Raw genomic sequence first — 14,779 nt, forward strand, 5'->3', positions numbered from 1 at the left:
TACACTGAATGGGTGTCAAAGTCTCCATACAGGTGCATTTTTAAAGTGCTCAGCAAAGGTGAACAGGTGGTACCAAAAGCATTGCCAAATGAAGGGGACAGGGGGCCTTAAAGAAACCCTTTAGCATTTTATTCACACATCATTGTTTCACATCCCATGATAATGCACAGGTGGGTGCAAAAACAGAAGAGCTGCACACATTCAAAATGGTATTGTGTTTTGAGAAGTTCTCCCATATAATCCCATCAACTCACTTCACCAGTATTTCTCTCTGAAATTTAATTCCTATTAAAAAAAAAAAAAAAAAAAAAAAAGACAGCAGTTCACTTAAGACGAAGTGAAATATGCCACAACTAGTGTCATTCTGAAAGGGCACATTACAATGTACCAAAGAACATTTTTATATGAACCACAAAAAATCTGATGAAATCTTCATTATTCTGCAACTACATTCAACAGTTATGTCATCACCTAGCAGACTTCAGTTGAAAATTTTTGATACTACATATCCACTATTGTAAAATGTTACACATTTAGTTAGTGCTGTGGAAGCAAGCACATGTAAGCACATCCTGCTGGCTGTCAACCCCACTCTAAGATGGCTTCAATCATACAATCTAACTCTCATGCCAAGTGTTAAAGTAATGACAGAATGGTATTTAAAAATATACAGTATTTAAAAATACATATCATTTCGTATTTTTAAGGACCGCTAAATGCTAAAGGGACAAAACTAGTTTTAGCATTTCTTCCATGGTATACATAAAAATGTCTTCACAAAGCAGTGGAGCAAAGACTAAAGAAGATTTCACTGCCACAAAACTTCTGGTATTAAAATTGCATTTGCCTGATCAGCCTTCAACACATGTAGTATCTCAGAATTACTAGTCAAGCAACATATGCAAGAGCACATGTCTAATTATGCAATGTAACGATATGCCTGCAAAAGCAAAAATCTGGTTTCAGGTTGCAGTCTGGCATACAATTGTAATCTATGTCATGAAGTTTCATCATATCACACAATAAGCTACAAAATGAAAACTAGTTGGTAATGATTTTGGAATTTCAATTTGTGGAAAGCCCACTTTAAAGGGGTTGCATCAGTCCTCTACCTGTAGGATCATCCTCACTTTGTTGAATCTAGTGAATAACTGCCACTGGAAATAAAGTTTTTGGTAAAATTAGATGCAAAATTATTGGTCCAATATTTTGCAACAAAATGTTGATGGCACTTCCTGAATGCATTTAGTAACTCACAGACTGACTGGTAGTAAATTATGCCTGTTTCTTTACGAGGGAAATACTCTCATTTAGACAATTTCCCCATGCACATTAACAATAATGAATCCTATAATGCTTCACTCATTTATACCATGAAAAATTATAGTTCAGTATTTCCTTTTACATTCTTTTTGTTAGAAGATTACTGAGAACAAGATGAAATAATCTTAGTTTCATTTGATCAGGAACAGGGCAAATATGGATTTGAGGTTCAATTTTTACATAATATTTGCTTTTCAACTATATTTTTGTGAAAATTTTATAGCTCCGTTCACAGTCTTTCACATAAAGGTACCAACTACAAAATTAATATTCCTCCATAACAAGTACAACAATGTCAACAGAGCAAGCTTCTGTGGCAGCAATGAGTTCATACAATCACTTAAGCTATATTTACATTTATAACCTTACAGTAACAAAACCACTAGAAACATCAAAATATTACAATGTAATTCTTATTGTGCTAAAAAATATTGTGGCTCATCACAATGAAACACTGACGGAAACTGACATCAGTCCACAACAACTGATATCACATAAGATATCAATGTTGAACTATCATCATATTTTATGAGCACAGCTCTGTAAAGGAACATCGTTTCCTCTATTATCTAGCAAGAAAGGTGATGAATTCAAATTTATATTTCAATAGAATGGAAGTTACAAGAAATACCAGACATTATTAAAATTTTAGTAATGGTTCTGAAATAATAATTGATACAGTGATGGGAACAGAATACACTTCTGGAAAACAATACTATAAACTCAGGAAGATAAACAATACTTTTAGCAACTTAAAATTGCTATTTCTTAAGTTTAAAATAATCATGGGAATGTACTGATTGAAAGCTGCATTTAAAATACTAAGACTGTTTTGTAGGTAAAAAAATGACTTTACATTACCACTTACATCACAGTCACTGAGTATGATTATGAGGAGGGTGATTGATTGATGATGATGACGATAAATTATTTCTAGTTAACTATTTCCTCAAAGTACATAAATATCTTTGCACGACATGATTATGGCAGTACTCTGGTTGATGAATTACAAAAAATCAGTTTCACTACAAAAAAATTAATAATTCATTAATCAGCAGATGCATACAACAGTAACTTATAATTTACAATAATTTATATCTATTTATAGCATTATTGGTGCCTCCAGTTTACAATTTAAATCTAAGAGTACTATCTTCACAATTTACAGACTAGAACAAAGTAAAAGTTCAACATAAATGTCTCACACAATCAGATTCAATACAATGTATTGAAACTGCCTCATTCAAACATACATGATAGTGAATATACCAACTTTCTTGTTTTACAAAGTACGTTACAAAAGATTTAGCTAATTTTTTTAATAACTGCCGTCACAGGAAACACTTCTATGGAAATTACGTTTTCCAAGAGTGTGATTAATTTTCATACATTGACAATGCTTCTTGCAGTTTACCAATTATCTGAAAAAAAAAATGAAATAATTAGATAATATGCAGACACTGCCTCTTTATATCTTAAGTAAAGTAGTTTCTCATTCCATAAATGAATAGTCTGATATGAATTCTAGAATGTATTTCAGTTAACATTAAAAACAGTAAGATTACAATGCTGAGTGCATGAACCTTGTATTATTCTTTACTTTCTCAGACGTTAAGTCTGGTTAAAAATGAAAAGTGACGCGGACCTTGATCAGGCGTCACTTCCTTTTAACTGTATGGTATGTGTTATATTGCATTTAGGAACTTTCGGGTAATTGAACATGTATCAATAATTACTGATTTCTGTAGTTGTATATATACGTTTGGATGTAGCTCTATTGCATTGATGTACTGGTGGATATTGTGTGGTATGATTATTATTATTATTATTATTATTATTATTATTATTATTTCTTTACTTTCTCAGACTTTTTAGAAGTCTGGTTAAGAATGGAGTGACGCGGACCTTTATCAAGCGTCACTTCCTTTTTGCTGTACGGTACATGTTATATTGCATTTAGGAACTTTCGGGTAATTGAACATGTATCAATAATTACGGATTTCTGTAATTGTATATATATGTTTGGATGCAGCTGTATTGCATTGATGTATTGGTGGATACTGTGTGGTATGACTCCTGTAGTTGATAGTATAATTGGTATGATGTCAACTTTATCCTGATGCCACATGTCTTTGACTTCCTCAGCCAGTTGGATGTATTTTTCAATTTTTTCTCCTGTTTTCTTTTGTATATTTGTTGTATTGGGTATGGATATCTCGATTAATTGTGTTAATTTCTTCTTTTTATTGGTGAGTATGATGTCAGGTTTGTTATGTGGCGTTGTTTTATCTGTTATAATGGTTCTGTTCCAGTATAATTTGTATTCATCATTCTCCAGTACATTTTGTGGTGCATACTTGTATGTAGGAACGTGTTGTTTTATAAGTTTATGTTGTAAGGCAAGCTGTTGATGTATTATTTTTGCGACATTGTCATGTCTTCTGGGGTATTCTGTATTTGCTAGTATTGTACATCCGCTTGTGATGTGATCTACTGTTTCTATTTGTTGTTTACAAAGTCTGCATTTATCTGTTGTGGTATTGGGATCTTTAATAATATGCTTGCTGTAATACCTGGTGTTTATTGTTTGATCCTGTATTGCAATCATGAATCCTTCTGTCTCACTGTATATATTGCCTTTTCTTAGCCATGTGTTGGATGCGTCTTGATCGATGTGTGGCTGTGTTAGATGATACGGGTGCTTGCCATGTAGTGTTTTCTTTTTCCAATTTACTTTCTTCGTATTTGTTGATGTAATGTGATCTAAAGGGTTGTAGAAGTGGTTATGAAGTTGCAGTGGTGTAGCCGATGTATTTATATGAGTGATTGCCTTGTGTATTTTGCTAGTTTCTGCTCGTTCTAGAAAGAATTTTCTTAAATTTTCTACCTGTCCATAGTGTAGGTTTTTTATGTCGATAAATCCCCTTCCTCCTTCCTTTCTGCTTAATGTGAATCTTTCTGTTGCTGAATGTATGTGATGTATTCTATATTTGTGGCATTGTGATCGTGTAAGTGTATTGAGTGCTTCTAGGTCTGTGTTACTCCATTTCACTACTCCAAATGAGTAGGTCAATATTGGTATGGCATAAGTATTTATAGCTTTTGTCTTGTTTCTTGCTGTCAATTCTGTTTCCAGTATTTTTGTTAGTCTTTGTCTATATTTTTCTTTTAGTTCTTCTTTAATATTTGTATTATCTATTCCTATTTTTTGTCTGTATCCTAGATATTTATAGGCATCCGTTTTTTCCATCGCTTCTATGCAGTCGCTGTGGTTATCCAATATGTAATCTTCTTGTTTAGTGTGTTTTCCCTTGACTATGCTATTTTTCTTACATTTGTCTGTTCCAAAAGCCATACTTATATCATTGCTGAATACTTCTGTTATCTTTAGTAATTGGTTGAGTTGTCGATTTGTTGCTGCCAGTAGTTTTAGATCATCCATGTATAGCAAATGTGTGATTTTGTGTGGGTATGTTCCAGTAATATTGTATCCATAATTTGTATTATTTAGCATGTTGGATAGTGGGTTCAGAGCAAGGCAGAACCAGAAAGGACTTAATGAGTCTCCTTGGTATATTCCACGCTTAATCTGTACTGGCTGTGATGTGATATTATCTGAATTTGTTTGGATATTAAGTGTGGTTTTCCAGTTTTTCATTACTATGTTTAGGAACTGTATCAATTTAGGATCTACTTTGTATATTTCCAATATTTGTAGTAACCATGAGTGGGGTACACTATCAAAAGCTTTTTGGTAATCAATGTATGCGTAGTGTAGAGACCTTTGTTTAGTTTTAGCTTGATATGTCACCTCTGCATCTATTATCAGTTGCTCTTTACATCCTCGTGCTCCTTTGCAGCAGCCTTTTTGTTCTTCATTTATAATTTTGTTCTGTGTTGTATGTGTCATTAATTTTTGTGTAATGACTGAAGTTAATATTTTGTAGATTGTTGGTAGGCATGTTATGGGGCGATATTTAGCTGGGTTTGCTGTGTCTGCTTGATCTTTAGGTTTCAGATAAGTTATTCCATGTGTAAGTGTATCAGGGAATATGTATGGGTCTGCAATGTAACTGTTAAATAATTTAGTTAGATGTGAATGTGTTGAGGTGAACTTCTTTAGCCAGAAATTTGCTATTTTATCATTTCCAGGGGCTTTCCAATTGTGCGTAGAATTAATTGCTCGGGTGACTTCATGTTGCAAAATTATCACTTCAGGCATTTGTGGTATCATCTTGTATGTATCTGTTTCTGCTTGTATCCACCGTGCATGCCTATTATGTTGTACCGGGTTTGACCATATGCTGCTCCAGAAGTGTTCCATGTCTCTTATGTTTGGTGGATTGTCTATTTTTATGTGTGTGTTATCTATTGTCTGGTAAAATTTCTTTTGGTTTGTGTTGAATATTTGGTTTTGTTTCCTTCTATTTTCACTTTTTTTGTATCTTCTAAGTCGTTTCGCCAAAGCTTGTAATTTTTGCTTCTTTTCATCTAATTGCTCTATTGCTTCTTGTTGTGAGATTTTACCTAACCTTTTTCGTTTTTTGTCTGATATTTCATTTCTTATAAATTGTGTTAACTGTCCGATGTCTTTTCTCAGTTTTTCTATTCTGATCTGTAGCCTGTGTTGCCATGCTGGTTTTGTGGGTTTCTTCTGTGTGTTGGTTGGTTCTGATCTCTGCCTAGTGTGTATATTTAGTGTAGTGAGTGCTCCTACATAAACCAGTAGTTTTAACTCTTCCATAGTTGTGTATTCATTTATTTTGTTGTGTATGATTGTGTTGATAGTTTTTATTGTTGTTTCGACTTGTGGGCTATTTGGTGGTCTATGCAAGAATGGTCTAATGTCTGTATTTGTGTCTTTGTATTCTATATATGTCAACTGAAATTTTTCTTCTATATCTAACATGTGTGTCACTTCGTGTTCTATTTGTGCTTGTGCTGGTGGCTGTCTTAAAATTTCATTTTCCTCTGATTGTTTAATTGATGCGTGTTGTTCTTTGTTTGTTTGCTCTGGGATGTTTGAGTCCATTACTGTATTTTCTTCTTCTTCTTCTTCTAATTGCACATTATTTTGTTCCAGTATTTGTTGTACTTGTTGTTTGATGTTTTCTAATTCTGACTGGGGTATCCTGTTATTTTTTATTATTACACGGATCTGATCAGCTAGTCGTTGTTCTGTTAAAAATTTTAATTCTGGGTATCTGGTAATAAATGTTGTGTATACTTGTGATCTGTATCCAGTTGTGTTGGTTCCTAGGTTTGTTGCTTGGTAATAACAGAACATGAGGTGTCGATTAACTTCATCTGACCATCTCATCCTCTGTCTTTGTTTTCCTTCTAGGGTGGTTGCAGGAAGCATATCCTGCAAAACACCTCTATTTGGATTTAAATCATTTTCCAGTTGGCTAGCAGTGTCATTACCATTGTGGGCGGGCATAGGGTTCAAGCGCCGTCCCCGACCATGACGGCGCTTGTCCGAGGCTTCTTTAGTTCTGTCCTGAACCAAGTAATCACACTAAAAGGGGGGTTAGCCCTATTAGTGGTTTGTTCTTTTCGTCGCCTTTTACGACTGGCAGAACATACCGGAGGCCTATTCTTTATTATTATTTCTTTACTTTCTCAGACGTTAAGTCTGGTTGAGAATGGAATATGACGCGGACCTTGATCAAGCGTCACTTCCTATTAACTGTACGGTATGTGCTATATTGCATTTAGGAACTTTCGGGTAATTGAACATGTATCAATAATTACGGATTTCTGTAGTTGTATATATGTGTTTGGATGTAGCTGTATTGCATTGATGTACTGGTGGATATTGTGTGGTATGACTCCTGTAGTTGATACTATAATTGGTATGATGTCAACTTTATCCTGATGCCACATGTCTTTGACTTCCTCAGCCAGTTGGATGTATTTTTCAATTTTTTCTCCTGTTTTCTTTTGTATATTTGTTGTATTGGGTATGGATATTTCGATTAGTTGTGTTAATTTCTTCTTTTTATTGGTGAGTATGATGTCAGGTTTGTTATGTGGCGTTGTTTTATCTGTTATAATGGTTCTGTTCCAGTATAATTTGTATTCATCATTCTCCAGTACATTTTGTGGTGCATACTTGTATGTAGGGACTTGTTGTTTTAAGAGTTTATGTTGTAAGGCAAGCTGTTGATGTATTATTTTTGCGACATTGTCATGTCTTCTGGGGTATTCTGTATTTGCTAGTATTGTACATCCGCTTGTGATGTGATCTACTGTTTCTATTTGTTGTTTACAAAGTCTGCATTTATCTGTTGTGGTATTGGGATCTTTAATAATATGCTTGCTGTAATACCTGGTGTTTATTGTTTGATCCTGTATTGCAATCATGAATCCTTCTGTCTCACTGTATATATTGCCTTTTCTTAGCCATGTGTTGGATGCGTCTTGATCGATGTGTGGCTGTGTTAGATGATACGGGTGCTTGCCATGAAGTGTTTTCTTTTTCCAATTTACTTTCTTCGTATCTGTTGATGTTATGTGGTCTAAAGGGTTGTAGAGGTGGTTATGAAATTGTAGTGGTGTAGCCGATGTATTTATATGAGTGATTGCTTTGTGTATTTTGCTAGTTTCTGCTCGTTCTATAAAGAATTTTCTTAAATTGTCTACCTGTCCATAATGTAGGTTTTTTATATCGATAAATCCCCTTCCTCCTTCCTTTCTGCTTAATGTGAATCTTTCTGTTGCTGAATGTATGTGATGTATTCTATATTTGTGGCATTGTGATCGTGTAAGTGTATTGAGTGCTTCTAGGTCTGTGTTACTCCATTTCACTACTCCAAATGAGTAGGTCAGTATTGGTATGGCATAAGTATTTATAGCTTTGGTCTTGTTTCTTGCTGTCAATTCTGTTTTCAGTATTTTTGTTAGTCTTTGTCTATATTTTTCTTTTAGTTCTTCTTTAATATTTGTATTATCTATTCCTATTTTTTGTCTGTATCCTAGATATTTATAGGCATCCGTTTTTTCCATCGCTTCTATGCAGTCGCTGTGGTTATCCAACATGTAATCTTCTTGTTTAGTGTGTTTTCCCTTGACTATGCTATTTTTCTTACATTTGTCTGTTCCAAAAGCCATACTTATATCATTGCTGAATACTTCTGTTATCTTTAGTAATTGGTCGAGTTGTTGATTTGTTGCTGCCAGTAGTTTTAGATCATCCATGTATAGCAAATGTGTGATTTTGTGTGGGTATGTTCCAGTAATATTGTATCCATAATTTGTATTATTTAGCATGTTGGATAGTGGGTTCAGAGCAAGGCAGAACCAGAAAGGACTTAATGAGTCTCCTTGGTATATTCCACGCTTAATCTGTATTGGCTGTGATGTGATATTATCTGAATTTGTTTGGATATTAAATTCAGATAATATCACATCACATTATTATTATTATTATTATTATTATTATTATTATTATTAGACTGCACAAGATCGGTCACATGGATATCAGCACAAGTGCAAATAGACTTTTTGGGCATTATATCTAAAATTCTCTCTGTTCACAGCAATAGTTTTAATTTACATCAACCTCTCTGAATTTGAAACTAAATTCTGTAAATCCCAATACAGTGAATGACAGAGGCTACTTATTAGCCACTTCCTTCCTGCCTATTTTCTCACTTCATATGCTAAATTCCTAACTGACATGCCTCCATGTGCACTAATTTTAATTTCTTCTTCAGGTGCATAGTAAGCATGATTGCTACAAGTCTACCTTTGATACTAGTTCTCTACATCTACCCAATGAAATTTCCCAATCCTGCTAACTCCCAAGCATTTCTGTTACACTTTAGTTATATCAATCTGTCATATCTTCAGTAACCTCCAATGCTTTCCTTGTACAAGGAAATAAATGTATCTGCATATATGGCACCCAGGTAACATAACCACTCTGGAAGCCAATCACAATGGACACAACATCATACTAGTACAAAATTTATGACACTATTATTTCTCTTAAGGAAAGGTTTTAAATATATGGAAAACTATTCTATTAACATGTGCCATATAAAGAAACCCAACACATACCTCTTGGTAAAATTTTATTTGTTCTGTCAAGTACTTCTGCATTGCACATTTAAAATCAATAACCCTTTCACTATGGAAATGGGACACCTCAGCAAGAAGGGCATAAGAAACGACATCTGTACGTCTAATAACTTCTTTCAACTGGGTCTGATCCATTTTGTGGTCACTTGCAAGTTTCTCACATTCCTTCCGTTTTTGGAGGGCACCCTGAAAAGATTTGTTGTTATTACTATTCATAAGATAGCCCATACACCGACAATTAGTTTAGGTGATACAATAATTAATTCAACTGTCAATTACTCCATAAAACCAATTCCAACAATGAGTGATACACTAAAAATCAGAGGATAAAAAGAGGAAACAATATTCTGTAAACTAGTTACCATTTTAACTCTGCTACACTTTATTTTGTATAAGTATTTTTTATATATGATGGCCAGTAAAAACTGGAAATTTATATGCCTCACAAACATACATGCTCATAAATAAACCATACTCCCGATTATTCATGTGCAGATTATTCATAGCTATAAAAACACTTTCAATATTTTTCTCTATGAAACAACAACAAACAACATGCCACATGATGACAAGTGCCATTTTCAGTGTTTAAACAACTGCACATGACAACAGAATACCATTTCCATTGTTATTGGCCCGCCTGGTCCGCGTAAATTGAAAACGAATGGTGTGTAAGTATCGATGAAGGAAGTCAGAAGAAATTTGTAAAAGATAGGACGGGAAAAAAAAATGTTGACATTAAAACAAAAATTAGAAATAACTGAAAAATATGAGAAGGGAGAAACTACTGATTATGGAATTGGAATGCAGACTGTATGGGACTATAAAAAGAAAGAGCACGAAATACAGGTTTTTGTCAGGAAATGCGATTCTAGTAATGAACCATCTGCACAAAAAGCATCAAGAGGTCTCCACTTGTTGAATTAGAAGCTGCTCTTTCTCAATGGTTTAGCCAAAAACGAGCAAAAGGTGTCACTGTTTGAGGCACAATGTGTGCCAAAAAAGTGAAATTTTTTTCATTAAGCTCTAGGTTTCAAAGTGAGAATTTAAAACTTCATCAGAATGGCTAAACAGATTCAAACAATATCACAGGATTTGTTAACTTCCTGTGCGAGGAGAGCAGCTTAATTCCAATGTTATGGCAGCCGATTCCTTCCTGGAAGAATTCAGAAATTTGTAGAAGAAGAGAATTTCATACTAGATCAAATTTATAGTGCAGAAGAAAGTGGTCTGTACTGGAAATGTCTAGCAACCTGAAACCCTGCTTTTAAGAGTGAAGTTCATGCTCCTGGAGATAAGTCATCTAAAGAACACGTTACAAATTTGTGCACTCCTAATGCTTCTCTGGGAAAGACAAATAGAAAATAGTAGTGATTGTAAAATAATAAAAAAATGAACATTCAAGGATATCACAGCTAAAGATCTCCCTGCGCATTATTACGACCAAAAAGACGCATGGATGGACAGCGAAATGTTCAGTAACTGGTTCCACACACATTTTGTACAAGTTCAGCAATTTCTAGAGGAGAAAAGATTGCCACAGAAGGCTGTTCTATTGCTTGACAACACTCCTTCACAGCCTGACAAGATGATTCTCATATCTGATAATGGTCTCATTGTAACTAAGTTTTTTTACTGCCTAACATGACTGCCATTACACAACCAATGGGCCAAGGCACAATTGCATTGGTAAAACGTTGCTACTTCGCTGCACTCACTCACTCACTCTAATCTTTCATGGAGAAAAATACTTCCAGATATAGAACACAGTGATTTTCACGGCACAAATAATGAATCTGGCAATAAGTTCAAATGGTTTTGAAAACATCTACGAAGATCGACGAGTGTGAACCTAGCTTCCAGTACGAGTGTTGCTGAAATTGTGATTGCTGCATCACAACAAAACAAAGAAGAGAACAGTGAATGTGAAAGTAGTGATGATGACCGTGACCTCACAGTCATTGTACTGCACTGCAATGTGCTGATACTCTTCTACAGTATGTGAACCAGTAGTGGTTTCAGCACAATGATATTATTGCTAAAAGAAAAATTTGAAATGTTGTGCAGAAAAAGTATCAATTACTTTCAGAAGCACACCAACATCAGGGACCATTTAAAGAACTAGATAGATCTACAGTACCTAAGCACAGAACTTGGATAAATTTTTGAACAAAGAATACATGTTTGAAAATATCTCTATTATTCATGTCTCAATTATTTGTGCATCATCTTCCTCACGTTATCCTGAATAATCAAGAGTATACTGGATACGGTTTCTTACTTCTAAGTAAATGAGCGAAGACTGAAATTACATCATTTCCATAAATCCTAAATTATTATTTAATTTTTTTGTGACTTTACTGTTGTATTACAGACATACGAATTGAGGATATTGTATAATGCTACCAGTATAGGCATATGAAAAGTTGTATATCACAGCTACTTTGAGTCAGAAGGTGTGGAATTGTATTTTGGGGTAACTCAAACCGTATGTGTCTAATACTAAAACTTCAGAAAACCATCATTAGAAATATGCACAATGTAGGGCAAAGAAAATCATGTTGCCCACTCCTTAAAAAAATGCTATATTAAGTGTTCCTTCACTAGACATATATGAGCTGATTATCTTTATACACAGTAACCCTGATTTATTTGTAGCATATCATTTTCAACCAGATTACAACACCAGAAATCAAAATAATTTTATGCTGCCCAACCACCCTTTAAAACTTTATGCTCAAAATCCACACTATATCAGTATGAAAATTTATAACAATGTGAAATGAAGAGAATTCCTCAACATGAATTTAGGAACACTGGAAAAAAGCTTATATGAGAAACTAGTAACATTTCTGTACTATTCAGTAGAAAAATTCATAAATGACAACCTGGAAATTTGAGCAGGAGAGCACATGTATGCAGGACTTAATTTTTGAAAGTTTCTTATTATTGAAGAAAAATTATTAACTGCTTAATTAATTAAGTAATTAATACTGTATATGATATTATATTACTGATATTACAAGTAAAATTGTAAACCAGTTTGTGTGTTTTGATGAGAGTCCTGTACATGATGTCAATGGCTTGCAATTGTATGTTACAAGACAAACTTCTATTCTATTCTATTCTACATGTAGAAGATTATGGTACAGATATGTATTATATGCAACATTTTTAACTCACTCTGTGTACAGTCAAAATATCTGGGAAAGACGATATCATCCCTTTATATATGTGAAGTGTATCTGCAAGTGGTTCCCAGTCCAATTTAGGCTGTTCTTCATAAAGCTTGCCAATATCATGGTAGGTATCACCAGTGCGTCTCACAGCTACCGTAAGACTTGCTCGAGGACTTTCTGAAAGTGAACTAAATTAATAAATATCTGTGACTTACAAGGCATTTTAGTTAACTATAAATGGGGACACACAATGAGTGTTTGAGTGTTTGTTTCTGAACTAGAAACTAGTTTTAAATACCATGTGTACACATAGGGTTTTCTAAACAATATGAAAATGGACTAAAAAGTAAATCCACGAAGGGAGAAAGAGCTTACCAAACAGAAACAACAGCAGAGAAGAACAAAAGGATGGTATTGCTATCTTACATAACAAGAACTTCCTTTACGCAACATCAAAGAGGAAGGTGTTTAAGGAAATTAACCTCTTCAAGAATTGAACTAAATAGTTACAGAGAGACTGGGTCCACAAATTACTTTCTTACCTTGTACTGTGGTGGCTCCTTGGCCTACACGAGCCATGGAAACAGCTCACCAACAAAGCAAGCGAGAAGGTAATTTCACAAGTCTGAATGAAAGGTTATAATGTAACATCTCATCAATGATAAGGTCATTATGATTCAATAAACATCCCTGTTAAAACCATCTCTGCTACTGTGTTGTTGTGGTCTTCAGTCCTGAGACTGGTTTGATGCAGCTCTCCATGCTACTCTATCCTGTGCAAGCTTCTTCATCTCCCAGTACCTACTGCAACCTACATCCTTCTGAATCTGCTTAGTGTATGCATCTCTTGGTCTCCCCCTACGATTTTTACCCTCCACGGTGCCCTCCAATACTAAATTGGTGATCCCTTGATGCCTCAGAACATGTCCTACCAACCGATCCCTTCTTCTGGTCAAGTTGTGCCACAAACTCCTCTTCTCCCCAATCCTATTCAGTACCTCCTCATTAGTTATGTGATCTACCCATCTAATCTTCAGCATTCTTCTGTAGCACCACATTTCGAAAGCTTCTATTCTCTTCTTGTCCAAACTATTTATCGTCCATGTTTCACTTCCATACATGGCTACACTCCATACAAATACTTTCAGAAAAGACTTCCTGACAAATCTATACTCGATGTTAACAAATTTCTCTTCTTCAGAAACGCTTTCCTTGCCATTGCCAGTCTACATTTTATATCCTCTCTACTTCGACCATCATCAGTTATTTTGTTCCTCTCTGCTACTATGAATCTGATTTGTGTGTGTCACAACCATTATCCGACTAGCAATCTATTACCAAGCAAATATCTCATAGAACAAATGATATTGTAAGGTGCTTAAAAATTTTATTGGGAAGGCAAAGAGTATGTGGTATGCAAACAGAAGAGCTAATTCACAGGATAAAATTAAAACTATACGTTGTGACTGAGAAATCAGATATATGTACAGTATTTAACAATCATTTTCTGAGCATTGCTGGCGAATCAAATAAAAATTTAGTTTCTACAGGGAATCATACAACTTCCTATATAAATGCCTTCCTGAGACTGATGTCTGAAATACTCCTCTGTGATACAAACAAGGGGGCAGATTGAGTCACTGTAGACTAAGGACTCTAATGGATATAATGGAGTGCCTAGCAGAATATTAAAGTACGGTGCTGCACATGTTCACAGGCGCTGACTCCATGGGGCCTGAGGGGGCCCAGGGGCCCGAGCCCCCTCAAAAATTCGTTTGGGGAGGTGCAGTGGGGGGGGGGGGGGGGGGGGGGGAAGCACCCCCAATAATTTAAGAAACTTTTTAGTTATATTATGCTTTGTAAAATCACAAAATTATGTTGGAATCTTTTATTTTCCTTGTTTGATGATAGGTACCTTTTAGAATACATTCAGTAATGAGTTAAAACAATTATTACGGTAGTAAGCAGGTTAACTGAAAACGAGTGGGATGAATCATGATAGTGTTATGGTGCTGCAGGCACACTTAGAATTTGTCCCAGTGCGCGAACCTTCGGGTAAAGTCAGGCGCCAACAGGCCAGTGCTGCGACCATTGCGACATCAAAAGGACTGGACCAGAAGCGCGTGGAACCCTCCGCCTCACATCGCGTCACCTTGACGCTTTAAGACATTATGACGCCACAGCTATATAAA

General features: G+C 35.0%; 1 protein-coding gene across 2 annotated transcripts in view; it reads right to left on the minus strand.

Annotated features, from left to right (window-relative positions):
- Positions 1 to 1,509: 1,509 nt before the first annotated feature.
- The window catches only part of LOC126248204 (sorting nexin lst-4), a 104,832-nt gene continuing 91,562 nt past the window's right edge, over positions 1,510 to 14,779 (minus strand). For both annotated transcript variants that reach the window (XM_049949009.1, XM_049949010.1), the window contains exons 10-12: positions 12,592 to 12,764; positions 9,388 to 9,594; positions 1,510 to 2,744 (exon numbers count right to left, since the gene is read on the minus strand). In XM_049949009.1, the coding sequence (XP_049804966.1) occupies positions 2,700 to 2,744; positions 9,388 to 9,594; positions 12,592 to 12,764 (425 nt within the window). In that variant the 3' untranslated portion in view covers positions 1,510 to 2,699. The remainder of the gene's footprint in view (positions 2,745 to 9,387; positions 9,595 to 12,591; positions 12,765 to 14,779) is intronic.

The sequence above is a fragment of the Schistocerca nitens genome, chromosome 3 (assembly GCF_023898315.1).
Source record: "Schistocerca nitens isolate TAMUIC-IGC-003100 chromosome 3, iqSchNite1.1, whole genome shotgun sequence".
Taxonomy (NCBI): Eukaryota; Metazoa; Arthropoda; class Insecta; order Orthoptera; family Acrididae; genus Schistocerca; species Schistocerca nitens.